The sequence below is a fragment of the Martes martes genome (genome assembly GCF_963455335.1).
Source record: "Martes martes genome assembly, chromosome: 7".
Lineage (NCBI taxonomy): Eukaryota > Metazoa > Chordata > Mammalia > Carnivora > Mustelidae > Martes > Martes martes.
In genome coordinates this window covers 129074211-129101701 of record NC_137894.1, presented here as the reverse complement: position 1 = coordinate 129101701, position 27491 = coordinate 129074211, and the positions used below count along the sequence as shown (strand labels likewise).

The window sequence follows — 27491 nt, the reverse complement described above, 5'->3', positions numbered from 1 at the left end:
TGGCATGAAATAACTCACAATCTGGTAAGGGTGACAGCCACATAAACACATCAGAGTGCTAGCATGGAATATGCACGAAAGAGTTATTTCTAGGGAATAGCAGAAGTATCAAAGGGCATACTACCTATCCCAGCCTGTGTATGGGAGTGAGAAGGCCAGAGTAGCCTTCTTGGAAGAGATTATATCGAAACTGAATCTTGAAGGTAGGCAAGTGGGTGGCAGGAGAAGGGTGAGGGCAGGTTCCAGAATAAAAGCTAGCCTGTATGTGTGTAGAGAAACAGTAGGCTGATTAGTGGTATTGGAGGGTAGGGAGTCAGCAGAGAGTAGCCAGGATGGAAGCTGGAGGAGAAGACAAAAGCTGATTTAAGGGAAGCTTTCTCTGTGAAGGAACTCATCTTCATCTCATAGATGACGGGGATGGAGGAAGGGGGCCCAGAGACACGGTTGGCTTTGTCTTTTAGCTTGATCACTCAGGTAGCTGGAGAGGAGGGTGGGGTGGAGGGTGAGGCAATGTCACCCCATTTCCTTCCTGCTCACTGGTGAAGATGCTGAGGAACAGTGAGCTGGCCCGAAGTAAAGAAGCAAAGTACCCTGACAGCCCCCCAATTTTATAATAAAACTTGGAGGTACCCAGAATTTACATTAGAGGCTAAATTGTTATGGATTTGCATGGCCAAGAACAGAGCCTTATTTAGCTTGTGATTACTTTCACTACTTCTGTTATGATGTAACTTTCTTTATAGCCTGCAGCACAGGCGAACATCAAACGTTCCTTGCCCCACGAAGTAGCCACAAGAGCCACTTCAGAAATGTTCGTGCCGGCATGCGTGCGCTTGAAATAATGCCCGGAAGACACACGTGTTCTTAGTGGAGGTCACTCAGCAAGTACCCTACACACCCGAGCAGAGAGCAGGCCAAATTTAGTTCTTCCCCTTGGCACATGAGAGGCGGGCTGTCCTTTGGGGCTGGGGTTCCTGGGAAGTGAGTGTGTCCATCTCTGAAAGCAGGGTGTTCTAGAAGCATCTTTCTCCTGTGGTAGGGAGCGCTGTGGTCGCTGACAGGACCCCGGAGTAGAGCCTCGGTCTCCCTATCTCTGCCTCGCTCAGTGCTGGGAGAGGTGTGCGCTCCCACTGCCGCACTCTGCCCAGACGGCGCCCTTTGTGGTCACCCGCCGTGAGTGAGCAGAAGAATGTGGCGAAGGAGCCCAGCTCTGTGGTGAGGAGTGGGAGGCAGCCACTCGGAGGGAGCACCGGCCCTTGCTGTGCGGGCGAGTGTGAGGTTTCAGGACCCGGCTATCATTAGGAGCGGCTCCAGCTCTTCCAGCCTGGGAGTTTAATCAAAGGAATAACAGCAGACCACCCAGGCGAGGGCTCCAAGGCGAACGAATGTGCTGCGTCAGTCTCTGTTCCTCAGCCAGCCAGTGCCCGGGATGTGGCCAGGCCTCCTGGAAATGTGCTGACAGATACATAGGAGGGAGGAGACACTTTCTGCTTCTCACATTTTTCATGTAGATGGAGAGTGGGAAAGAAAACCGTTCAATTTCTCTCATTTTTTGCTCCTCACCGTGGTACTTTTCTAGAGCAGTTCTAGAGAAGGGTATATGCTGAGGTGGAGAATGTTTGGTTTCCGCCAGCTACTCATTTCTCTCACGCATTCATGTATGAAGGAATTTCTCAATCATTTTTTCTGCTTCAGAAGCTGCCGAGATGGACCTTGAGTGACTCTTACTTTCAGAATTTCCAATTTGAAGGTGAAATTGGCAGAGAGGGAGCTGAATTTCTGAAATGATGATGAATGTTCTCCAGACCTGAGGCAGATGGCCCCCAGTTTATCACAGGCTTGGGTGTTTGGGAACGCTCCTCCTGCCTCTTCAGCATGCCCGGACGCATTTGAACTGCTGTATGTTTATGTTCTGATTTGGTGGTGGTTTTCCAAGTCTAGCTCCTTTGGTCCTATGTTCTTTCTGGGTAGAAATAGTGACACTTCTTTATATCATTTATATTACTTTTTCCCATTTCTAGAAACAGAAAAGAATAAATGGAAAAAACAGGAGCTCTTGAGTCAGTGTGACCTTGGAGAAGTTACTTAACCTCCTTGTGCCTTGATTTCCCTCTCTGTAAAATGGGATAATTTTAATATCGAGACTAAGTCACCTCCTGGATCCCTGGATCAGCTGGAGTGATCCTGTCTAATTCCCTAGCTCTTCTCTCTCTCTCCAGGCTTTCAGCCCCCAGTGTTCCTTAGTTCCTTAGCCTACTCCATGGTCTCCTGTTCTAAAATAACCTTTCTTTCACCCCGCCACCCCTTCAAGTTCTTGTCTTCCCTGTACCGCCAAATGTTAAAGTAACATGCCCTTGCTGCCCCAGTGCCCCTGACCCTGTCCCCTCCACAGTTACCCTTGCAGTCTGGCCTTATCTCTTACCATGTTGTCCAGCTCTCCCTCAGAGGTTGCCAGTGACCTTGAAATTGCCAACTTCGGTCACCTGTTTTTAATCCTCCTCCTGCCTCAGTATTCGGTCCTATTATTAACTACCTCCTACCTGAAAACTTAGCTTCTCCAGCCCTTTAGCGATTCCCCTGGGAGCTCATCCTCCTTTTTCCCCTGAAGGCTAGATTCCATTTGCAACATTTTTTAAAAGCCACTGGCATAGAGACCTCAAATGTGTAAAACTGGCAATGGTAGGCTCCCCCAGTTAAAGACAGTGGGATGATGCCTGGGCATCTGCTTCTCCCCATTCTTCGGAGCTCTCCCCCAGCGTACCTCTGAAGTCAGGGCACAACACAGCGGTTTTTTTCAACACACAGTTTCCCCTTGGGTACATGTTCTCCTCCCATAGCTCCATCTGGCACTGTTCTGTGGATTTCTTCCATGCAGGCATCTTTAGTGTGAACCTCTTTGCTGAGTGCCAAGCCCAGACTTCCAGCTGTCAGACATCGCCCCCTAACTATATAACCAGCATCCAAAATACGCAATGCATTTTTAAATTTTTTTATATAAACCAAATTTTATTTACTTATTTATTTTATTACGTTCAATTAGCCACTGTATAGTACACAATTAGTTTTTGATGTAGTATTCAGTGATTCATTAGTTAAGTATAACACCCAGTGTTCATCACAACACGTGCAACACATTTTTTAAATTTTTTTATTAACATATAATGTATTATTTGCCCCAGGGGTACAGGTCTGTGAATCATCAGGCTTACATACTTCATAGCACTCACCATAGCACATACCCTCCCCAGCGTCCATAACCCCACCACCCTCTCCCTACTACCCCCGCACCCCCAGCAACCCTCAGTTTGTTTCATGAGATTGAGAGTCTCTTATGGTTTGTCTCCCTCTCAATCCCATCTTGTTTCATTTTTTCCCTCCCTACCCCCCACAGCCCCCCACCCTGCCTCTTAATTTCTCATATCAGGGAGATCATATGATAATTGTCTTTCTCTGATTGACTTATTTCGCTCAGCATAATACCCTCTAGTTCCATCCACATCGTTGCAAATGGCAAGATTTTGTTTCTTTTGATAGCTGCATGGTATTCCTTTGTATATGTATACCGCATCTTCTTTATCCATTCATCTATTGATGGACATCTAGGTTCTTTCCACAGTTTGGCCATTGTGGACATTGCTGCTATAAACATTGGGGTGCATGTGCCCCTTTGGATCACTACATTTGTATCTTTAGAGTAAATACCCAGTAGTGCAATTGCCAGGTCATAGCGTAGCTCTGTTTTCAACTTTTTGAGGAACCTCCACGCTTTTTTCCAGAGTGGCTGTACCAGCTTGCAGTCCCATCAGCAGTGTAGGAGGGTTCTCCTTTCTCCACATCCTCACCAACATCTGTCGTTTCCTGACTTGTTAATTTTACCCATTCTGACTGGTGTGAGGTGGTATCTCACTGTGGTTTTGATTTGTATTTCCCTGATCATGCACCACATTTTAAGTGTATTTTGAAAATATTCAAAAAAATGTTCAAGACAGGGTGCCTGGGTGGCTCAGTCATTAGGTGTCTGCCTTCAGCTTGGGTCATGATTCCAGGGTCCTAGGATCGAGTCCCGCATTGGGCTCCCTGCTCAGTGGGAAGCCTGCTTCTCCCTCTCCTGCTCCCCCTGCTTGTGTCCCCTCTCTCACTGTGTCTGTGTCACATAAATAAATAAAATCTTTTTAAAAAAAATGTTGAAGACATCTAAAACCTATTTGTTTGTCTCCCTTTTCTCTCTCAGTATTGGTGACACGGCAGTCCTCCTCGGGACTTAGGTATGGAGCGTTTGATTTATCATTGTTTCTGTTTGCTTCTTCATTCTCTCTGCATCCAGGCAGTTGCCAAGTCTGGTTGATGCTGACTCCATAATGTCTCAAATCTATCTTCCCTCTTTCATCTTCACATCGACTGTCCTGCTTAAGGCCTTAATGATCTCACCTGGACAGCTGCAGTTACCTCCGAAATGGTCTCCTGTCCACCTTAGTCTTTGCTGTAAAGGAATCTTTTTGATTCACAAGTCTGGTGATAAGAACTCCTTTGCTCAAGAATCCTGAGGGAGCTTTCTGTTATATACAATGTGAAGCCTGAGCTATTAAATGTTATTCAAAGCCTTTATTTAGAATCTAGCTCCTGGCTACTTCTCCAGTCTGTCTTCTCCCATCACACGTGTTTTTGTGCAACTCACTCAGAATTTGTTCGTCTCCATGCCTTAGTTTTTGCTACCTTCTCATGGGAAATGTTCCCCTGTCACCATGTCTGACTTTATGTGTCCATCCAGGCTCAACATAGATGCTGTCTGGTTCACGACCGTTTCGGGAGCTTTCCTGGTATAATCTGAACGTGGCCTCTGTACTCAGAAAGCAGGCAGACACCAGGGAAAGAGGCGGGCCACTCCGTGTTGGTAGGTGGCAGTTTCAGTGCCAGCAAAGGGAACTTACATACGAGGCTTGTCTTGGGCAGCAGCAAGATGAATGGATCCCCACGCCTGCTGCCAAATCTTAAAAGTTTATAAAGAGGCCCTAACTGGGGCGCCTGGGTGGCTCAGTAGGTTAAAGCCTCTGCCTTTGGCTCAGGTCATGATCCCAGGGTCCTGGGATCGAGCCCCGCATCGGGCTCTCTGCTCAGTGGGGAGCCTGCTTCTCCCCTCCCGCCGTGCCTGCCTCTCTGCCTACTTGTGATCTCTGTCTGTCAAATAAATAAAATCTTTAAAAAAATAAAAAATAAATTTAAAAAAGAGGCCCTAACTGGGTTCAGTCATGTGTACTGTGCATGTGTTTTCAACACATCACCATCTCAAAGCCGTGTCCTTAGAGAGGCATCTGGGAGCAGGAAAGGCAAGTGGCACCCACATTCCAAGGGTGGAAGGAAGAGCTGAGGAGCTTCTCAGTGCCCCGGGCCAGCTCGTGGGTCCGTCGGCAGCCGTGTCTTTCTCACGGCATTCCCCAGCAGGTGCTCCTTCGCTTAGATGCATGTCACTTCATGCCTCACTCTGTGTCCAGAGAGCTGTCTCCTGCCTCGGGGAGCTTTGGGGGCAGTGTCCTACGCTGCCTCAGAACCTGACTTGTGGGTAATACTCAGTAAATGTGCTCATTCTACCGGACTGTAAGTTACTTGGTTGAGGATGGGGACCCATTTTTCACCTTTTTTTTTTTTTTTTTAGCTTTGGTATATGGCATGCCCTGAATACATTTTTGAATAAAAAAATGAATGAACCCACTGCTGCCCCAGCCAGAAGTCATCTTTCCACGCTCCCTGCTCCTATAGCCCCTCATTAGTTTCTCTGTGTAGTAAACCTGTCGTAGTGATTTTGCATCTCCTTCGTTTTGAGTTAGATCTGTGTGATGACACTTCTTTCTAATCCATCACCTAGCACAGCACCCTTGCACTAGGTAGAAACTTGTCACAGCCTTGCTAAGTTGGAAAGAATTTCTCTTCTGCATTTTGTTGGTTTTTATACCCTTTTTTAAAACTCTTCTTCGTCCTTGTTTTCTCATTGATAGTACCACACCTGCCCTTCATCATAAAGCAGCCAACATTAACCGAATGTCTGCTCTGCACCAGGCACTGTGCTAAGCTCTTTATAGCCATGATTTCTTTAATCCTGGGATGTAAATACTTATTTTTAACAGATGAAGCTGGAAGGATAAGTGACAGTTCTAAGGTCACACAAATGGCAAGTGACTGAACTCATGATTAAAACCCAAGTCTGCCTGGCGCCATACTCTTCCCCTCAGAGTTTTCCCGCCGCCTCCTGTGGGAATCAGAGCTCTAACCTCTCATCAGCTGCACATGGCTGCAGAGTGCCAGCCAAGATGGTGCTTGAGCCTGCAAGAGAGAGCCGAGGACTTGAACTTGCTGTTTTCATGATTAGAAGTGCTTCTCACTCCAAACAGGTTGAGAGGTGTGTGGCTTTATTTGTTGAGAGAACTCTGCATCAGATTATTTTATGGTGAAAACCGTTGATCCTTTGAGCAGGCAAAACTCAGCCTTCTTAATCTGCAGAGATGTAGAAAGAGTGGATCGATTTACTGTGGGGGTGGCAGCTCTCATCGACTCCTAAAAACCAAATGTATAAATTGGAAACACTCTCAAGCAATTTGGCTGTTTTGTAAGGTTTCCCAAGAATGTCTCAAATCCTAATCTGGAACTCTTTCTGGATTTTGGAGCGCTGAATGTTGATATGCATATCTGTGTCATGTAAATGACAATGTTCAACAGAAAGGGGATACATGACAAGAGAACTTGGTGTTGATGTACTAGAACTACAGAGATTCCCAGCTTTTCCTAACCCCTTTTAAAATTTAGTTAATATTATAACTCACATCTCTTGGTGATCAGAGTATGGATTTTTTTGAGGTTCATTTTATTGGCATCCAGGAACTGATACAGGAGTTGAAACTGTCTTAAAACATGTTGGTTGGTGTGGCTGATGATTTATACATTCTCAGGAGGTGCCCTTGAAACAATGGTTAAAAAGGTAGCTGTTTAAGGATGATTTTTTTTTCATGTTCTTGATTGAATATATTCTCTACTATTTCTCTAGTGATGAAAATGATGTAGTAAGTGCAGATCAGGCACTTTTGGTTTTCCTTTTCTTTTATCTTGAGGCAAGTGGATCTTGGTCCACTGGTGTTTCCTATTCAAAGACTGCCTTCAGTTCTAGCTACACACACTAAAACAAGTCAGAAGGACTTGCCACTGCATTTCCCTATTCCAGATCACTCAAAGCCCCAAGGCCAGGGGGAATGAAAGTTTCCAGGGCAGGTTCTATTGATCTAGCCATATTCTGATCAGTCTTTGCATATGAATGGCACAAAGACCATTATTCTCAAGATGATATTGGTGTAGTTCTGAGGACATTATGAATGCAGATTTAGACAAATTGATGTTCATATCATCGTGAGTGATTCTTAACCTTTTCAGAGTCAGAGATCCCTTTGAGGGTTGCATGAAGGCTCTCTTCTTCTGGAAAAAAAAAAAAGTGCATTCAGACTTAGAAATTTGTATTCATTTCAAAAGGTCCATAGACACCCCCCAACCTAGGCTTCCTCTTGATGCCCTTTGGACCCCTGGTCTCCAAGTTAAGAACCTCTGAAGATTTTAAGATAGCATATGGCCAATAATACCAGTAATTTGGCCAAAAGTGATCACCTTTATTCACACATTCTGTATATATTTCAGTGATATCCCCCAAGTAGGGTGTCATGTCAATGAAAGCAAGGACTTTTGTTTTGTGCGTTTTTTTCATGGTTCTGTGCTTGGTGCTGAAAAGAATGCCACAGAGTAGCTGATAAGTATTCATTGGATTAATGAAATAATCTATCGATGCTGCATCTCTTGGCCTCACTTGAGCTGAGCCAAGATCCCGAAAGCTGCGCTGGGAGCGCTGTGTCACCAGTTGGCTCATGTTGAATTCCCAGTCTCCATTTTGATAAATAAGATACATGACATTTACAAACAGCCTGGTGAAACTGACGTTCAAGATCTGTTTCACTCAAGATAAAAGGAACACCCAAAGTGCCAGATCCATACTTCCTAGACGATTTTCATCACTGGAGAAATACTAGAGAATGTATGCAACCCAATTTCAGATGGCATTTTCAGTGCCAGAGAGAACATTGTGCAGTCAAGGAGCGAAAAATGTATGCAAAGCTCTTATTTCCCGCATTTGAGAACCTTGCCCAAGGCTTCAAGACCAGGTAAAACTCATCTCTAAAATTATGCAGGGCACTAGCAAGAGCAACACTTACCTCCCTCTAATCACTGATTATTTTATTTCCCATTATTGCAACGCAGTGCCTCCCTTGTGGTATTTGCAGAAAGAGGTAATTTGGAACCTTTAATTTCCTCTCTGGCCTTCCAGTGACATTAATCACTTTTCCACTCACTAGTGAAACTAGCTGCTAGCTAGAGGCTGTGGGGTGTGTGTGTGTGTGTGTGTGTGTGTGTGTAGGTATGTATTTAGGAGTAGATGAGACCCACTTCATTTAGTATATAAATACTTCTATGCCTGCTGAGCTAAATTCCGAGGATACAACAATGAATGAGATATAGTAATTTGTGGGTCAAGATAGGCAAATAAACCTGCAGTTATAATACAGTACAAATCATGGCATGAAGCTCTTTCAGCTCTACCACTATGTTTTTTTTTTTTTTTTTTTAAGATTTTATTGAATGAGAGGAAGGGAGAAGGTGGGGGCGGGGGGTAAGGAGAGGCAGACCCAATGCTGAGCAGGGAGCTCAATCCCAGGACCCTGAGATCATGACCTGAGCCTAAGGCAGACTCTTAGCCAACCGAGCCACCCAGTTATCCCACAACCCCTATGCTTTTGAAACAGTTTAATGACAAGGCTTCTTTACAGCTAAGGGAGACTGTTTATAAAAAATAAATTTGACATTGGGAAGTAAAATGCAAGGTAGTAGCAGCAGGATTTCAGGATCTTACTGTGCTGAAGGGGTTTGAAGGACCTTCTTAGAGCCAATGATAGAACACCAAATTAAGCTTCTGATCTTTCCACTTCCACGTTGGGGATAATCCCTGCCTCCTGGCATAGTTACTTGCTGGTTGGATTTTCCCCAGCAGCAATGATAATCCTTGGTACTATGTTAAGAAAGGTAAAGGTCACGTGATAACCCACAAGCCCCAGTCAGCGGAGGGCTGCATTTGTAGAAATGGAGAATTCGTGGTCTGCTATACGTGGAGAGTGTCTCGTCCTTAAGGGGCTGATAGCACAGGCATACACGGAGGTAGATGCTGCTTTCTGATCAATCTGGTAGCAGACTCGAGGGCTCACACCGGATGCCAGCATCTTATTTTTCATTAAGCTGTGTCATCTTGTCACCATCTACTAAAACTTCACCATCCTTAAATATCTGTTTGATTTTGTGGTTCCATGGTAGCACTGGAAGTGACTGTGCATGTGGTCATTAAACACTGATTTAGGGAGAACGGTGCCTGGAATCCAGGATTCCACAATCACTGCCTTGAGGTTCAGGAGAAGATGCCCCCGGAGAGGGTCCTTCAGGCCATAGCCTCCTCTTATTACTGTTTTTGGTTCCAAACTCCTGAGTGGAATTTCTAGTTGGTGACTTGGGCTAGAGAGTGTATGATCCAGTGTCTTCTTTTGCCCACCGGGCCTCAGGCCTCAGGCCTCAAGCCTAGACCAAAGCCATCTAGTCAGACTTCTCCCCACCCAAGCCCACCCCGTAATCTTGATCCTCAGGCCATTCTGTTGAAGAGAGGCATGGAAAGATAAATCTAAGAAAAGGTGTGTTTGCCCTAAGGCCCACTCTCTGACCTTCCCTTCTTAAAACGCCGGGCAGCGCCATCTTGGCTTACCGGCTGCGTGGGAACATAAATTCCAAAGAGGGCTGATCCAAGAAGAGACCATGAACAATGAACACATAAACTCAGGAACTTTTATCATCTGATTACAAAGCAGGTCTCTGGCTCCAAGGCCCAGCATTCTTTCTGAGCTTTAGGCAGAAAGTGAGAGGAGCCCAGCAATGGTACATCCTGCATCCCAGACTTGGTACCTTTTGCCTGACTGCCGTGGCTCTCCACAAGTCTTGGTTTTCCTTAATAGCCCCTTTCACCCCAGCCCATGAAAATAGCACTAGATTTCTCTACCTACACCACAATTCTGACATAGCACTACGCTTACCGGAAGCCTTGAGCAAACTTCCTGTTATGTCTTAGGTCAAGAGCAGAATCTTTTAGTCTGGCATTCAAGGATCTCCCCAGCCATTTTTCTTTCTTTTCCTATCTTTTATTGTTCTGAGCTTTAGCCAAATTAGACTGCTTCCTGTTTTTCAGACATTCTTCCTGCTTATGTGTCTCTGCATTTTTACTTAGGCTTTTTTGCTCTAGGAAACCACCCTGCTCTCCCCCCTCCCCCCCAGTAATCCTCTTACCTGTCCTTTTAGGCGCAGCTCAGAGGTGGTCTTGGAATTTCCTTTGCCTTTTTATTGGGCCAGTTACCACTTTCTAGCAGCCTTAAATATTGTTATCTGTCTAGGTGTCTTGTCTCACTTACTATATTACCAGTTCCTTCATGGCTTGAGGGTAGGGGCCACATTTTAATCTGTGTATATCCCCTTAGGATTTTTAAATTTATTTTAATTCAGTTAATAACATCATAGTGTATTATTAGTTTCAGAGGTAGAAGTCAGTGATTCATCAGTCTTATATAGCACCCAGTGCTCATGACATCCCGTGACCTCCTTAAGGCCCATCTCCCAGTTACCCCATCCCCCCCCACCCTCCTCCCTGTTCTCTTAGGATTTTACCCGAGGCCTTGCTTATGCTAGGCCATGCAGTGGATCTTTATTGGATTCTCTCTGAGGGTTGGACTTCTTTTGTGCATTCAGGTGTGCAGCATTTCTAGAGCATTCCAACTACAGCTACAGTGATCTAGTTAGGCCTGGCCCTGGATCTTCTTTGGATGCCAAAAGGTTATGTATCTGGGTGGGTGGTGGGTATATTCTGGGAAGCCATCAGGGCAATGCCATCATATTTTAATTATAGCACTGGCAGCAGCCCTCCTTTTAGCAACAGCAGTAACAAGCAGTAACACTTGGGCGGGCCAGCCTCCGGAAATTGGCCTCCCTCTCCTACCCCCTTTTCAATCCATCACCTGTATTTATTCCTGCTGTAATTTAAACACCTGTCTAGATGGAATGCGGGCAATGTGTCCTTACCCCACACATTCAGATATTTGCTCACCTGCCTTATTCGGAAGGCTGGCTCTAAGATAAACAGCATTTTGGTATTAAAAGAAAAAATGCACTGAGGTCACCGTGGCAATGGACATGAAGAAGGGAATAGGAGTGGAACCTCTGGATAAGCTGCTCCAAGAGAGTGGGAGCAGAAGAGGAGGAGGAGGACAGCAAGGGGTGAAGCGTCAGGCAGCGGTGGGATGCTGCGACTAGATTTTCCCACAGGCAATCATTCGCTTAGTGGACCAGCCTGAGAAAGGCCCGGGTGGAAGAATATTCAACAAGCTGATTTTTTTTTTTAAGATTTTTTATTTTATTTATTTGACAGACAGAGATGACAAGTAGGCAGAGAGGCAGGCAGAGAGAGAGTGGGGGAAGCAGGCTCCCCAGCGAGCAGAGAGCCCGATGCGGGGCTCGATCCCAGGACCCCGGGATCACGACCTGAACCTAAGACAGAGGCCTTAACCCACTCAGCCACCCAGGCACCCAAGCTGATTGTTTTTAGGTGTCAATGTCTTGGTTATTTTTTAATGACCACTGTTTCTCAAGGCAGTATCACAAGTAGACTCGGGATTTTCTGAACCTTGTTCTAAACTGTTTTATCCACGTTTGCATCCTTGGCAAACTGAATGGTTATTCATGTCATCATTTGAACATCCAGACAACATTGAGAAATAGTAAAATTTTAAATTTCCTGATGGAATTATCTTCTCTACTCCTTTCCCTTGCTTATTCTTCACCCCATCAAGGCATTTGTTCCGGTTTTTGGAAGATCCCCTGACCTTTGTGCAGGGGAACCCTTGAATTCTCTTTCCTTTGTCACCATCTCTATAACAAGTCCTTCCTTGACATTAACTTGCACGTGAATTACCTGTGGATCTTGTCAGATGCAGATTTCCTTCCCTGGGGCTGAGACTGGCTAAGAGCTTGCTTGTCCATCAAGCTCCCAGGGATTGCAGTTGCTGCTGGTCCATGGATGGAATTATAAGCTCCAGGCTCAGTGGGGCAAGGCAGTGGGAGTACCACAATGCCTAGAAACTGCAAGGTTGGGAGATTTTGAATCAGGGTGACCAGGAATTGAAACTAGGGGCTGACATGGGACCATTATTTGTGCTTGGGCAAGTTATTTTGCCTCTTAACCCCAATTACCCATCTGTAAATGAGGGCAATAATTCTACCTACAGAGTTATCTTGAATATCAAATGAATTTATACACACATGCGCGCGCGCGCCCACACACGCACAGAGAACAATGCCTGGCAAAAATTAAGTGCTCATTGAATTAAGCTATCATTAGTGCTAATAATACGACTTTGTTGTTACAATTACTGTTACTGTAGTGAACCTGAGAGGTTTTGTATTTTCTCAAAAATTTAAAATGTTTTAGAGGTCCAAACGGACTTAAACAGTTCTTAAGATGTGTACTCTTTCTCACACATAAAGATGTTGATATCCATTATCAGCAAGACATGTTATTTGTGTCATAGTTTCAGTAATTAAAAGGGTTTTAAACTATCCCACCTGTCTCCCGGACTATTGTGACCAGTGGCATGAATTCCCGAGTTGGCTAGCCTAGACTTAGTAGTATAGAGTCTGGTTATTGACCCAGAGAAGCCACCTGGCCCAATGGCTACACCCTCCACCTTAATAGCCTAAAATTCCTAACAAAAAATGATGAGCTATCTCTTTCATTACGGATGCTATGTCTTTATGTGCTGTAATTCTGTCCTCTAAAATTCTTTAGCATGAAATGTTCATTGTTAATGAAAATCAGATACATATATGCCATTTTCCACTTTCTCTTCGTCTAATGAAACTTTGTTTACCTGGAGGAATATGGATGGACAGAGAAGCAGATGCAGCCTGGTGACAACCATATTCGTCATTGTCCTGTCCTGTTAAGGAGGACCTTCAGATGTGAAGTCTAACTGGCTTGTAGAGTTTAAGGCCTGGCCCAATGCTGGGAGATCTGCCCTGCTCTTAGATCTTCCCTAGTCAATGCCAGGTGCTTCTAGGGCCACAGTTGATGCTTGGGTCCATTTTTATTCAGTGACTCCTTCTGCCCATCCTAGGAAAAAACTGGGAAACTGAAAGGAAGAACCAGAGGCTTTTTTTTTTTTTTTTTTTTTTTTAAGATTTTTATTTATTTATTTGACAGAGAGAGATCACATGTAGGCAGAGAGGCAGGCAGAGAGAGAGGAGGAAGCAGGCTCCCTGCTCCCTGCTGAGCAGAGAGCCCGATGCGGGGCTCGATCCCAGGACCCCGGGACCATGACCCGAGCCGAAGGCAGCGGCTTTAACCCACTGAGCCACCCAGGCGCCCCAAGAACCAGAGGCTTTCTTAAGTCATTTAATCTAGAAATGATTCACTTGGACCAAACTCTAACAAGGCTTTAGTCTGTATAAGATTCAGCCAGAATCTTATACAGGGGTTGAAAAATAGATTCATCTTCTTTGTCACTTCTGAATGATTGGCATTGGCTGTCTGGAGGGCTGTGTAAAGAAGGTTCTGAGGCCATATCTAAGTGAGCCCCAAATTGTTTGATCATTTACTAGCAACGTATGTCCTAGGAAGACTGAGCTGGGTGGGTGGAGGCAGTCGTGGCATAGGTCCTGGGTGTCTCATAGACAAAACCACAGAAGTAAGAATAGAATATTTAAAATAGAGGGTCAGTTGTTATTATTTAAAGAGACAGGTTATATTTTTAGCAGGAATCCTTTGGAAAGAAGGATGAGAAGCTTTAATAGTTTTGTTATTCTTTACAATAATCTCTCATTAAGTAGTGGTCCCTTTTGCTGTTTTCAAAATAAATTAACAATGATGTTTTGCTTTTGTGTAGAAGGAAATCACAATAGCTACCCTTTTTTGATTTATCCATGAAATAAGGAATTGATGTTACATGCAAAAACAAAACCCACCAGGAATTTAAAATTAGTTTCATGTTCATGCCACCTTTTTACTCTACCTACTAAGAAACAGAACTGATTGAGGATGGGTGTGTTTTTTTTCCACTTCTTTCATATGCTCTGGTGAAGGATATTAGCAACATGCATGTTGTTAACAAATGGGGAATAAAATTTAAGTCAAAGAAGGAAAAGCTGGGGTGCCTGGGTGGCTCAGTGGGTTAAAGCCTCTGCCTTCGGCTCGGGTCATGATCTCAGGGTCCTGGGATCTAGCCCCGTGTCAGGCTCTCTGCTCGGTGGGGAGCCTGCTTCCCTTCCTCTCTCTCTGCCTGCCTCTCTGCCTACTTGTGATCTCTGTCTGTCAAATGAATAAACAAAATCTTTAAAAAAAAAAAAAAAGGAAGGAAAAGCTAGTATAGTTTGGTAAAATCAATTCTTGTATAATCCCTCTTGTCAGAATTTGAGGTATCTAATTATATTTTCAAAAATTTCTAATAATTAAGGATAATTTAGGATAACTAGGACTGTTTCCTACTAGTTTTAAAATGGGAAAATGGATTTTATTTTTTTAACTATTTTTTAAAGATTCTATTTATTATTTGCCAGAGAGAGAGAAAGAGTGAGTGAGCACAAGCAAGGAGAGCAGCAGGCAAAGGGAGAAGCAGACTCCCCACTGAGCTGGGAGCTTGATGTGGGACTCAATCCCAGGACCCTGGGATCCTGACCAGAGCTGAAGACAGCCACTTAACTGAGCCACCCAGGAGTCCCGGATTTTATTTTTTTTTTAAATATTTTGTTTATTTGTCAGAGAAAGAGATAGAATGAGAGCACAAGCAAGGGAAACAGCAGGCAGAAGCAAGCTCCCCACTGAACAAGGAGCCTAATGTGGGACTGGATCCCAGGAACTTGGGATCATGACCTGAGCCAAAGGCAGACGCTTAAACTGCCTGAGCCACCCAGACACCCCTAGAAAGTGGGATTTTAAAACAAGAGTACCACTTCTGCAACTATTATGTAACCTTGAGCAAATTAGTTACTATAAACTCTCTGAGCCTTAGTTTCTCTATCTCTGAAAGGGAGTAGAGCAGTATCTGCTTCCATGAGTAATGGGTAAGGAGTGAGATATAAAACCTCACTTTTAAGTACTGGCCATTACTACTGCAAGGGCTTAAACATTAAACTATGTTATCTGGGAAAAGTATACCACATGCACTTGGAGGAAAACATTCCCTGTTCTCATCTTGGCCCTGTACTTAGTAGGTATTTTTAGTGCAGTTGTGATTTTTGTGCAATTGTTTACCCTTAGAGTTATGTAATTTTAGTTTCCTCTTTTGTAAAATGGAGGTAACAGTAGAACCTGCTTCAGGGGGCTTGCTCGGGATTACATGAGATAATGCACATCGAGACAATGCAAGGACATCTGATGCATGGCACACGGTGAACATTCAGTAACTTAGCTATTATGATGAAAATGATGATGTTTAAATTAGGGGTGGCCTTGCCAAAAGAGAAGATTCAACAAATCTGATACTTCTTTTCCTTCCCATTCACTAATCTCTAAACCATACAGTTGATGCTAAACATGGTGAAGTGTGTACATTTTGCTTATTTTATTGCTGTTCCGCTATAAATTATTAATACACCTCTGTTATTAGGGTTTTGGCACACTAACAGAGGCAGCAATTGGAGAAGCTGTTAGTTATCACAAAGACCTTTCTCGCTTAGTATTTTTATAAGCTGCAAGCTCATGTCTAATTTGGAAGGCCAGGGAGCAGAGCAGCAAGGAATAGGGCTCAGTGTGGGGCAGGAGTGAAGTCAGTCCTACAGGGAGCGGTTTGATCGTCTGACAGTCTGACCACTCTTGCCACTGAGGTGCAGGAAGAAGGCAAGGCTCTTCAGAGACTCCAGGGGCCAGAGAATACTGCCATAACCTACCCCGGGATCTTCTCCCCACTTTCCTTTAGTCCCTCTGTGTCTTCTCTCCTGATAGCAGAAGAAGGGAGTCCGAAATGATTAAGGCAAGGTTGGCTTCTGAGGCTTCTTCTAAAGACAGACCCACATTGGAGGGCGCAGCTCTGGTGTCCTGGACCTCAGCCTCCACAAGCACCAGGAATCACTCCTGAACTACGGAAAACGCTTTCTTCCCCCAGAAAAATATTTGAGTCCTTTGGTGTGAAGACCTAGTCCTAGGCCGTTTTCACATACTGAGTTCTCTCATTAGGGATGAGGCACTGTACAGTTGCCAAAAAAATAAATGATCTGTGTTTCTTTCACAATTTTCAGATGAGGGGTGCCGGGTGGCTCAGTTGTTTAAATGTCTACCTTTGGCTCAGGTCATGATCCTTAGGGCCCTGGGATGGAGCCCGAGTCAGGCTCCCTGCTCGGCAGGGGGCCTGCTTCTCCTTCTCCCTCTGCCGTCTCTCCCCGCTCATGCTTGCTCTCTCATTCTCTCAAACAAATAAATAAGTAAACTAAAAAATAATCATACTAATTTTCAAAGACGTGAAAAAGACGTGACAATGCTCCAGAATTCTCCTATTTGTAAATGTCAAAATTACTAGGTTCTTAGGACAGTTTTCCAGAAGAACAGTTTTCCTGGAACGTCCACCTCCTGTGCCTCTCCTCTCTGGTGTCTCACACCCTGCACTCTGCATTCACTCTGTGCCCTCCCTCTTTTCAGCATCCTCTCCCTGTACAACTGATTTTGAAATGTTTTTCCAACCGTCCTTTCTTTTCTGACTTAATTCTCATTGTGCAGGCTTTAGGCTCACCTCGTGTCTGTATTTCTCATCATACCTGACATTTTCTCTTTTGGATTATAAGGGTAATCCATGCAGTTCATGAGTATGTATCTGTGTGCGTGTATTGAAGGAAATTGGGTCTGCTTTCTGTAGTTTTATGTTGTGATTTTTTTTTCTTTAACTTGAGATATGAGCGTAGTTCTTTTTATCATTAAGAATTCCTTGAAAAATTGTGGCGATACTTAATATTCCCTCATATGCACAGAGCAAAATTTACTTAACAACACTGTTAGCCATTTTGATCTTCCCATTTTCCAATATTAAAAATATAAAATATTTCCAATATTTCCAATATTCCAATGCTTCTTTTCAAAATCTGTTCACAATATAGGGTCATGAGTAAGAAGATGAGTTTTGGAGTTCCAAAGACCATGGTCCAGATTCTAGTTTGGCCATTTGTTCCCAGGCTCAGTTTCCTTCTTTGTAAATGGGGATTATAATGGTACTTACCAATAGAATTATGACAGTTTAAAATAGGTTGTATATAATGTACTCATTTATACAGAGCTTCACACATTTTAAGTTCTCCTAAATAGTAACTTCAGTTATAATAATCACCATTGTTAATCATGGGCAATTAGTTTTTTGGGGGTTTTTTTGTTTGTTTTTTAAAGATTTTATTTATTTATTTGACAGAGAGAGATCACAAGTAGGCAGAGAGGCAGGCAGAGAGAGAGGAGGAAGCAGGCTCGCCGCTGAGCAGAGAGCCCGATGCGGGGCTCAATCCCAGGACCCTAAGACCTGAGCCGAAGGTAGAGGCTTTAACCCACTGAGCCACCCAGGCGCCCCATCATGAGCAATTAGTTTTTAGCACAGGTGCTGAAAGTTAGATGGTAGTACAAATACTATGATACCTTTAATAATACTGCCAAATGGTGGAACGATTCTACCAATTTATAGTCACATAAATAGTGTAAGTATGTATCTAATATCACTCCTTGCCTAAATTAGGTAGTATATTTTTATTATTGTATATCCATGTATACACAAAAATGTTATCTTGTAATTTGCGTTTCTTTGATTGTCCGTAGAAATATCTAGTTTTAAATGTTTAGTTGCCTAATTATATTCCTTTTTTGTAAATTGTTTATTGGGGTCAGTGCCCATTTTTCTTTTGCCTGTGCATCTTTTTTCTAAATCAGCGAGTGATTTGTGTGTCATAAGAATCATTCTTATTATGTATAACTAAAATTTATTGTGATTTCGAACTTGCAGATGAGGAAACATGAGCCAGAGAAGCTAAGTAGTTTGCCTAGTGTGTCAGACCCTTGCCTGGCACAGAGTTAATACGCAGTAAACTCTTGCTGTCTTTGTTACTAATCTTTGTATTTCACAGCACCTGGCACAGTCCAGCACTTTGCACACAGTAGGGGCAGAATCCATGCGTGGTTAACTTCTGTTGACACCGGCCACCCTTACTTCTCCTTTTTGGTGTGCACAGAACCAGCCTTTAATGGCCGCCTTCGTCACAGCCACCGTTTCGGCTCAGATGATCAGCATCTCCTGAACTTGACTTGATTTTCTCCATCTATTTTTTAATGAGACTTTTTGAAAATGCTGTAAAATCAGGTTATTTCCCCCTCACTTCATTTCTAGGTAACAAACCTGAATTTGGCAAGTGGCGTCATAAACAGAAGCAGTGCTTCAACCCCCCCCACCCTTCGGCCTGTCATCAGTCCTAGTGGCCCGACATGGTCAATACAGTCAGACCCCCAAGCTCCTGAGAGCCACTCCACCCCTCCTGGAAGCAGGTATGTGAAGGGTCATGGAGCCAGCGTTTGGGTCACAAAGACAGCCTGGGTCTGAAGAGGGCCATTCTCACCTTGAACTCCCTGCACTGACACCTGGGAGACACTTGCCTTTCCGCCTGTCCCAGTCCTCAGGCACTTGAATGGAGGGCCTCGGTTTACTCGTAAGACAGTTTGCGGGCAAACCAAAGGCAAAGGAAATTTCTGATGCAATTCAGACGGGTTAAAAGAGGAAGAATTCCTACTGTGTTCAATCCTTGCCTGTAGTCCACATTTTCTTGTTTTGACTTTTGACATTCTCCCCTTGTCTCCTCATTCTTGTTTATACCTTGTACTGTGTTGTGTCTCATTAACTTTGGACTTTTTTTGTTGAAGGACATATTTGTTTTTTATGTTTTCATCTCGGTTATATAATTAAACTCAAACAGCCTCCCTGGACAATGCTCATTTGGGAAGTGGGAAGGAAATTTCCTTTATGTAGTTGAGCAAAGAGGCAGAGGTTAAAATCCAAATAGATTCTGGCCATAACATAAGCAACTTCTGAATTAAAAAAGAAGCCACTGTATTGAATTCTAGTCTCAATCCATATTTTAAGTCCCCTATTTTAAAAAAAAAAATGTAAGAAATGGATTCCCAGGAATCTTGCATTAGTGGCTATTAAAAATGGCTCTGATTGCATCTGTCCCTGAGTGAAGCGAGCTAGAGAGGAATGTGACTGTTACGATGAAGTATTCTGTTCCCTCCAAGTAAAGATAATTGCTCCCTCCAAATAAAGAAGCTCTGCCACAGATGTCCCACCGAGTCCCCACCCCGCGCCAGCACTTCTAGCCTCCACCAGCCGGCCAGCTCTTAGCATGCTGCCTTGCCTCGTGGTTGCGAGGGGTGACCAGAGACTTAAGCATGAAGGAAATACCTGTTTGCCATTGAAGTATCTGTTAGTGTCAGAATTATTACTGAAGGAACTAATTTGGGAAGCAGAGACTCTGCCCAGGAAGCAACATAAACATAAGCACATTACGTCATGCTTGAGTACAGTGTCTTCATACCAGTAATCATTGTGGTCAAGGGTGAAAAGAATCATCTTGACTGAGAGTTATATAGAGTTGAAGACTGAGAGGCAGGACTGTTTCAGACAGGACATCCTCCCACGAAGTTCTCTTTGCAGAAGTCTGTCGTTTGGTGATTTACAGTCTACAGAATAACCACATTCCTAAAACATAAGTCGTAAAAAAGAATTCTGTTTATACCGTAGAGCTTTATTTTCCATATAAAATATTTCCAAATATTCCATTTTTCATTTTACAATCAGAGCCTTGTTTCTATGGCAAACACGTTCCCTGCAATCTTAGAGTATATTATCTGCCTGTAGGACAAGGCTGTAACCATTTTCCATACTATAAACAAAATGTCAAAACTCCACATCATGGCTGGGTTTAGAACCTTCTTTGGGTAGCACCTGTTTGGCAGTGCTGAGACCCAGAAAGATGTGGGGATCCATCCAGGTCAGAGCCCACCTAGAGTCCAGCACTGTGAAAGGCCTTCTCCTAGCCAGACTGTGCTTTCCTGAGCGGCAGGAAAATAGCACATTATACCATTGACTTCAGAGCCCCAGCACCAGAAAGTGGCCTGCGCAGAGTCCTCGGGCTTTTCCCCTTTCCGGTTAGATGTACCCAAAGCAGCCCTCTTGTCACCTGCTCTTCAAGCCAAAGGGTCGGTTGTCAGGTCCCATTTCAGTTGAGAGTAGCCCTGAAAACCTTCCTCTGAGCCCAGGTAACCTCTGGTTGCCAGAACAGCCTGGAGGCACCTTGTGGAATTCCCAGAGGTGTCTACCCAAAAGCAGCGCTAAGTGAATTCTCCAGGGTTCTACCTGGCTGGCTGTGATGTGGGCCACAGCCAGATCTCCAGCAGGCATTCTACTCAGCACCATACCCCAATTTATATTTTTAGCTGGTAAGTCACTGTTTTGTGGATGGACTCTTGTCCCTCGCTTAGTAGTAAGGGTGACTAAGCCCAATGAATAGAGGATTAACAGCTTAGAGATCTGAGTTTTATTACTGGTTTTGACACTAAGTGACCCTGAATTATTCATTGAATCTTTTTATGGGGTAAGCATACTTACGTATAAACCGGCCTGTTTTGAGAGCTTTTAGATCGCTCCTTTGGCACTTTGATCTCCCTGGAAGTGGCCGCTCCATAAATAAGAGGTGCTCTTACTAGTTCATCTATCATAGCAACAGTGGATTCCAGCGCTGATAAGCTCTGAGAATTCACTAAACGAGGGGCTGCCCTGTCAACAGTGACAAGACGTAAAGAGAATCCTTCGCTGGCTGTGCTTTTCATCTGCATGTTGGAGGATTCAGTGACTTGGTAGCCACAGGAATGAAAACTGGTGACTCACGAGAACTCGGCAAATCGTGTTCTTTTTCATTTCCCTGTGGTGTTGCTATTGTTCTCGATTTTATGGATCACACACGTTTTCACCAGACAATCTTGTTCTTCCCCCGCTGTTTTGAAACCACCCCAAACGCAGCCTCAGGGCTGTCGTCTCCCATTGGGTCAGTGTGAGCTCAGCCCGGCTCCTCAAATCCCTTGGTTCCTCTGGTCTGTCTGGAGTCCGTGTTCAAGCTTTGTTGTGGGAGAGGAAAGCAGAGAGCCCACGACTTGCCCAGACAGTCTGAGGCCTGGCCATGTAGCTTGCAGTTCCCTAGACGCTCTGGAGCTGGACTTGGCCAGCCATTCCTCTGTTGTTACTTTTCAGAGGTAATAAGTGAGATTAATTGCAGGCCATTCTCCAGAAGAGAAAGTAGTCAGGGCCAAAATCAGTCACATGTTGAGAAGCCTGAGGTGTACCTCTAAGCAAGGCCGATTCAGAATTCTACAATAGGGCCTCCGGGATGCAGGTACCAAGTGTTCCTGACCTCCTCCTTAAAGGGATCAGTTTCGCTTTCCAGATGCAGATACCTGGGTATCTAAGCTTTTCTTCAGCCAATGAGATGGGGGGGATTTTTCAGGCAGCCTTTTGAGTGTATGTTTTCTGGGCCCATGGGGTGTTGTTAGGGCCTCGAAGCCATAAGCAGAGGCATCTCCCCAGGACTGCCAGCCTTGCCTGGAGTTGGGCAGGGCGTTTTCTAGGTGAGGAGCACTCAGCGGGCTCACAGTGCATCTTTCTTTCTTTCTTTCTTTCTTTTAAAGATTTTATTTATTTGACAGACAGAGGTCACAAGTAGAGAGGCAGACAGTGCGGGGCGGCAGGGTGGCCAGGGGAAGTGGACTCCCTGCTGAACAGAGAGCCCGATGCGGGGCTGGGATCATGACCTGAGCTGAAGGCAGAGGCTTTAACCCACTGAGCCACCCAGGCGCCCCACAGTGCATCTTTCTTTGTGAGACCTGGAAGGGTTACTGTAAAGTCTTGGCTGCTGCTTGGAATGATTTGGGAAGGACAGGGCCTCAGACGGCTTGGCAGGAACCTGAGGCCCTGTTTTTTTTCCAGTCCAACCCTTCCTTGTGGATCGAGCTGTCAGGGAATCCCACGAATGTCTGGCTTCTGCCCCTTTGTATGTTTTTCCAGTATTTGTCATTGAATTATTTTTATCCATCTCTGGCTTTTTCACACATGCAACCTGGGGATTTGTCTGTTCCTCGATATTAAAGGTGGGGGAGGTTGAAAGCAAAGCTGTGAGTTTGTGCCTCCTTTTTGCGACCGGGTAAGACCTCACGGGCTTAGGGTGCTCGGCCTGGCTAGCCCCCACTGTAGAGAAATGCACGGGGGTATGGGGTACAATGAAGTGCCAAATCTTGGAAATTGGGGTATATGTCACATTGCTCTGTCCCTCTGTCCTCTCACTCTCTGGAGCTAAATTATAGAGTCTGATACCCTACTTTACACAATTTTTAAGAAGTTTGTCAGAGATTTCGATTCTAGTTTAGCTAATACTTTTCTCCCTTCTTTAGATTATCTCTTATAAATGTTGCTGGAGAGTCAAGTCTCTTTTCCATTTTTCATTCTTAATCCTCAGAAATACCAAGTTGTTTGTTGTTGTTTTTAAAGTCCTATTCATTTTCCCCGTGTCAGGCATTAGGTTAGATGCTGGGGAGTCACGATAAATAAAACAGGATAGTGCCTGATCTCACAGAGCTTACGGTCTGTGATGTATCTTTCACATTCTCATCGAGGGTAGTCCTGGGTGCTGGGTTGGTCTTAAAGATTTGGAAAACATGTTTGTTTGTTTGTTTGTTTTTATCACTAAGAGGTTCTATCTAGCAGAGAAGAGGAGCCATATACACATGAAACAATTACAGAGTAGTGTCCAGTGGCATAGAGCAAAGATTTAAATTTTACAGCACAGGCAATTAGAAGAAAAAATATCAAGAAGAGTGTATGAGGTTTTTAATCCTGTCACCTGCTACAACATAGGTGAACCTCGAGAACATTGTGATAAGTGAAATAAGCCGATCACAAAAGGACAAATAATATATCATTCCATTCATATGAAGTGTCTAGGTAAGGTAGAAATGTAGGTTGCCAGGGACTGCAGGGAGAAGGGGAAGGAATTAGCATTTAATAGCTACAGTTTCAGTTTTGCAAGATAAAGAAGTTCAAGAGATCTGTTGCACAACCATGTGAATATATTGAACTGTACACACAGAAGTGGTTAGATGGTACATTTAAACATAGGGGTTTTTTACTTCAATGGAAAAGAGTATCGTAAGGGCTTAAAACAGAGCGCCACAGTTCCACAAAAATTGTACGTAGTGACTAAAATGGCAAAGTTTTGCTCCTGTCCTCTGCCTCTCTGTAGGGGGATTATCCTGAGCCTAGTCCTTGAAATGCTTCTGTTTCTTTAAGAGTGTGTTAACTTTATAGGAAAGGGGGCCGTTGACCCCTATGAGGAAGGTGGCATGGTGTAATAGAAAGAGAAGGAGCCGTTGAGTTGGAGGGGCCTGGGTGTGCCTCACTAAGTGTGTAACCACCAGCAAGTTACGTTGCTTCTCTGGGCCACAACTTTCCCATCTGCTTAGATATGCAAGTAATACCTACCTCCTTAAGTTGTTTTAAGATTTAACTGAGTAATGTATGTGAAAAGAGCCAGTGTACTGTCTGGTTTTGGTGTAGGTTGTTGATACTGTTTTGTTTTCTTCCCCGAAAGGAGAAAAGTTAAAATCGGATTTGCTTGGGATATGGTGTTGCTACGCACTTGAGTTAGCATCTAGTACAGAGGGGACTGGCCGTCACCCACAAGTGGTGTGCTCCTCAGGCCGGAGTATAGAGCTGTGGCCTTTCCAGCTGAGGAAGGGAAAGCATCAGAGTGGGGCCAACAGGAGACTCTTCCTTTTTCTCTGACCCCTTTGTTGAAGGGTGACTTCGTTCTACTCACCAGGCCCTTCCTTTCTGCTATCTTCTTCTGAATGTTGAAATTTCCACTGCAGCTCGATGTTCCAGCCAGTAAACACTCATATTTTCCATCTATCCTGGGGGTCGAGCTTTGGGAGAGCTTTTCTCTGGAGGAGTTTGGAGCTTATAATTTTGTACTTTATACTGTTATGTAAACAACACTCTCTAGCCAAAGAGCACAATCACAAAAAGAAACCAATTTTGGGGGGGTGCCTTAAAAAAAAAAAAAAGAAACTCTTTCATGTTCAGAGTTCTGTAGAAGTGATATTTCACTTCTTATTCTCCTTCCTTCTTTCCCATAAAATAAAGTTAACCTGACCTTCCTCCTCCTGAGTCTTAGCTCTCGCCATTCCTTCCCCTTGAGTAAAATGTTTCTTCAGCACAGGAGTGATAAAGGCCTGTACTTCTACTTCTATCTAAAATTCCTCTGCTTCTTTTCTCACTCGCCCGGACATATAACCTCTCAGGGGTTATGCTCTGTGTCAGTTCAAGCTCTGTGACAGATTCCACAGTTCCTTCTTCCCCGAGAGAGCTGAGGGCCATAGGTGTTTGTGCCAAGGGCCGAAGGGTTGGGCTTCTGCCTATTGAAGGAATGTGGGTAAACCCAGGAAATGTGTCAAAAGATCGCTGGCTGGACATCATAGCAGAGCCTGGGCAAAGTATGTGTGGGAATGTTGGGGCCTAGTATCAGGAGTGAAAGAAGTAGATCTTTTATCTGCAAGCCAAAATGCAGGTTGCTTTGTGGTGTGCCAGTGTAGTGTTTTTTCAGTTCAGCAAGCCTCCCCCCCAACCCTCCCAGAGTACCAAAGAGAAACCATCTCACCTTTCCTTGGGATTAACACATAGGCACACGTGTACACTTGCACGCACACAGTCATTGTTGGAGGCAGACCCTATCTTATTTGACTGTTCACTTTATGGTTTTATATTCATCCACAGTTGGTGATTATTTTGGCTTTATGAGGCCTGAATGCCAAAAGTCTACATATTAAGCTGAATGAGACTCCTTTTCTAAAATGGAGAAATTATGTTAGAGTTACTTTATTCATAATTCAGTTTAATTCTCACATGGTTTTTCTCTCTTCTTTCATCTTTCCAAGTTAACTCCATTTACCAGCCTTGAAGGAGCTTAGAAAGAGTCAGAGTGGCAAAGGACCTATCTTTCTTTCGGACTCCTGTAGAGAGACACGCTGATCCAGTTTTAAAGCTTACTGTTGACTCCATGAATTTTTAGAAGGAAGACCAGCCAGCTTTCCTGAATCTGTAGCTGAAGATCCCATCCTCCCTCCCACTCTTCTTTCTATTTTATTTTATTTTATTTGGAAGGGAGAGGGAGAAAGTGAATCCCAAGCAGGCCCCACGCCCAACATGGGTCTTGATGTCACAACTCTGAGACCATGAGCTGAGCCGAGATCATGAGTCAGATGCTTAACCGACTGAGCCACCCAAGTGTCTCTTCTACTCTTCTTTTTGTTAAGACTTTCAGCATGTTCCCAATTAAGTACAACTAAGAAATCATTCCTTTTTTTTTGCTTTTTAAGATTTTATTTATTTGAAAAAGAGAGGCAGCACAGGGGAGCACAATGCGGGGCTTGATCCCAAGACCCCCAGGATCATGACCTGAGCCAAAAACAGATGCTTACCCGACTGAGCCACCCAGGCGGCCCTCCTTTTTTTTTTTTTTTTTTTTTTTAAACTCCTAGGATTTAAGAGGCTAACAGGAAAAAACTCCCTGTATCTCTGTTTTAACAAAACAATAGACTGACAGTATCTGAAAACGAGTAAAGATCCTCTCTTCCCTTGCAGCTACTTGGAGAAGCAGTTTTGGCAGAGGTTCTGGCCTGGGTATAGGTTCTTAATAATTATTTGTTCCCTTTCCAGAAAAGAAAGAAACAAAATTAGACCTGCTGAGGACATGATATTCCCACACCACTCCATTTAGTGCTTAGACTAGATACATAGTAGGGAAAATAGGTATACCTAATCATAACACTGAGGTTTACACCATTTATTTTTATTGTGAAGTCAATATCCATAAATTAAAATTTTGATCACAAACCATGAAAATGCTCCTAAAGAAAGATACCTAAGAGAAGCTAAACTTAAAAGGGCATTTAAATATGGAGCCAAGTGTTCTTTGGGAGATGCAGGGAAAGCTGGAGATGGGAGACGGGCAGTGTATGAGGGCCTAGGAATTCAAAATGTCACATCAGATGGCTGGCCCCTGGAGTTCGTAATAAGTAACAGTAGAACTCTTGTCTTAATTGGACCATTCTTCTGCTTCAGATGCAGTAAAGGGATGTTTTTGGCTTTCGTGAATTATCAGGCTAAAACTTGTATTAATTTGGCTTCAAAGCCAATAATCAATACCATGTTCGGCCTGGTTCTTTAAAAATAAGTTTTACTATCTTTCCATGATGAAAATGAAATACGGTGCATCTCTGAAACGTGACTATAATCTAGAAGGATTTAGATGAGAAAAGCAGGCTTTCTGGCATAGCAGGTAAGGAAACCATAAAGGAGGTTAATAAATGGGATGTACTTAAAGGCTAAAGGAAATCAAATTATGTTCTTCTGAAACATTGCACCAAGGAAAATTGAGTAGATGAAAGAATCTGCCTATATTATTAGTGTTCTCAAATCTCTTGCTTAGCTACGTGAACCCAATGCATTTGGAATACCAGCCCTCAAAAGAAGAGTTTTGTTACCTTCTGTCCCAAATCATTACTGTATTGAAATATTTGAAAAAGAGGAAAGGTGAAACTGCCATTAAGTAGCATCCCGAATGGGAAATGGCGTCATCTGGTAGTTGTTAAAATAGTGTTATCCCCACATAGTTAATGCACATTTACCCAATATCTCCTAAACACAAGACACTGGGCTGAGCTCTGAAGGAGGATTAGACAGGGTCTCTGTTCTCCAAGAGGAAAATTAATAGCCCTATGGATGCAAATGCTGTGGAACAAGGTGTGCTTAATGGTTGAAGGAGAGGATCATCCTGTAGGTAGGAGTTCAGAGGAGAAATTGATCACTAACTGGAGAAGCTGGCGCAAAGTCTATGGAAAGGAAAGGGGCATGAGCTGAATCTGGAAGGGCAGATGGAGTGTGGATGGGCCAAGAGGCTAATAGTAATAAATTAAGAGATAATTGCACATTTACTTTGTGCTCAACACTATTCAAGGATCAAAGAAAAGTGATTCACACTCCTGCTACGTTAGAGGTGACAGCTTAGGCAGGTGGTACAAAGAATACTGTCCTACACTAAATGAGAAGAACATGGAGCCAGGAATACTTTATCCAGCAAGGTTGACATTCAAAATGGATGGAGAGGTAAAGAGCTTCCAAGATCAGCAAGGTTTAAAAGAGTAAGTGACCACCAAGCCAGCACTACAAGAAATATTAAGGGGGTTCTATAAAAGAAGAAAGAACCCAAGAGTG

At 43.8% G+C, this 27491-nt stretch overlaps 1 protein-coding gene across 1 annotated transcript in view; it reads left to right on the top strand.

Annotated features, from left to right (window-relative positions):
- Positions 1-27491, top strand: part of TTLL5 (tubulin tyrosine ligase like 5) — a gene marked incomplete at its 5' end in the record, with an annotated part of 276857 nt that overhangs the window by 121913 nt on the left and 127453 nt on the right. Inside the window, one exon of the mRNA XM_080807502.1 lies at positions 18510-18664. Coding sequence (XP_080663628.1) covers positions 18510-18664 — 155 coding nt within the window. The remainder of the gene's footprint in view (positions 1-18509; positions 18665-27491) is intronic.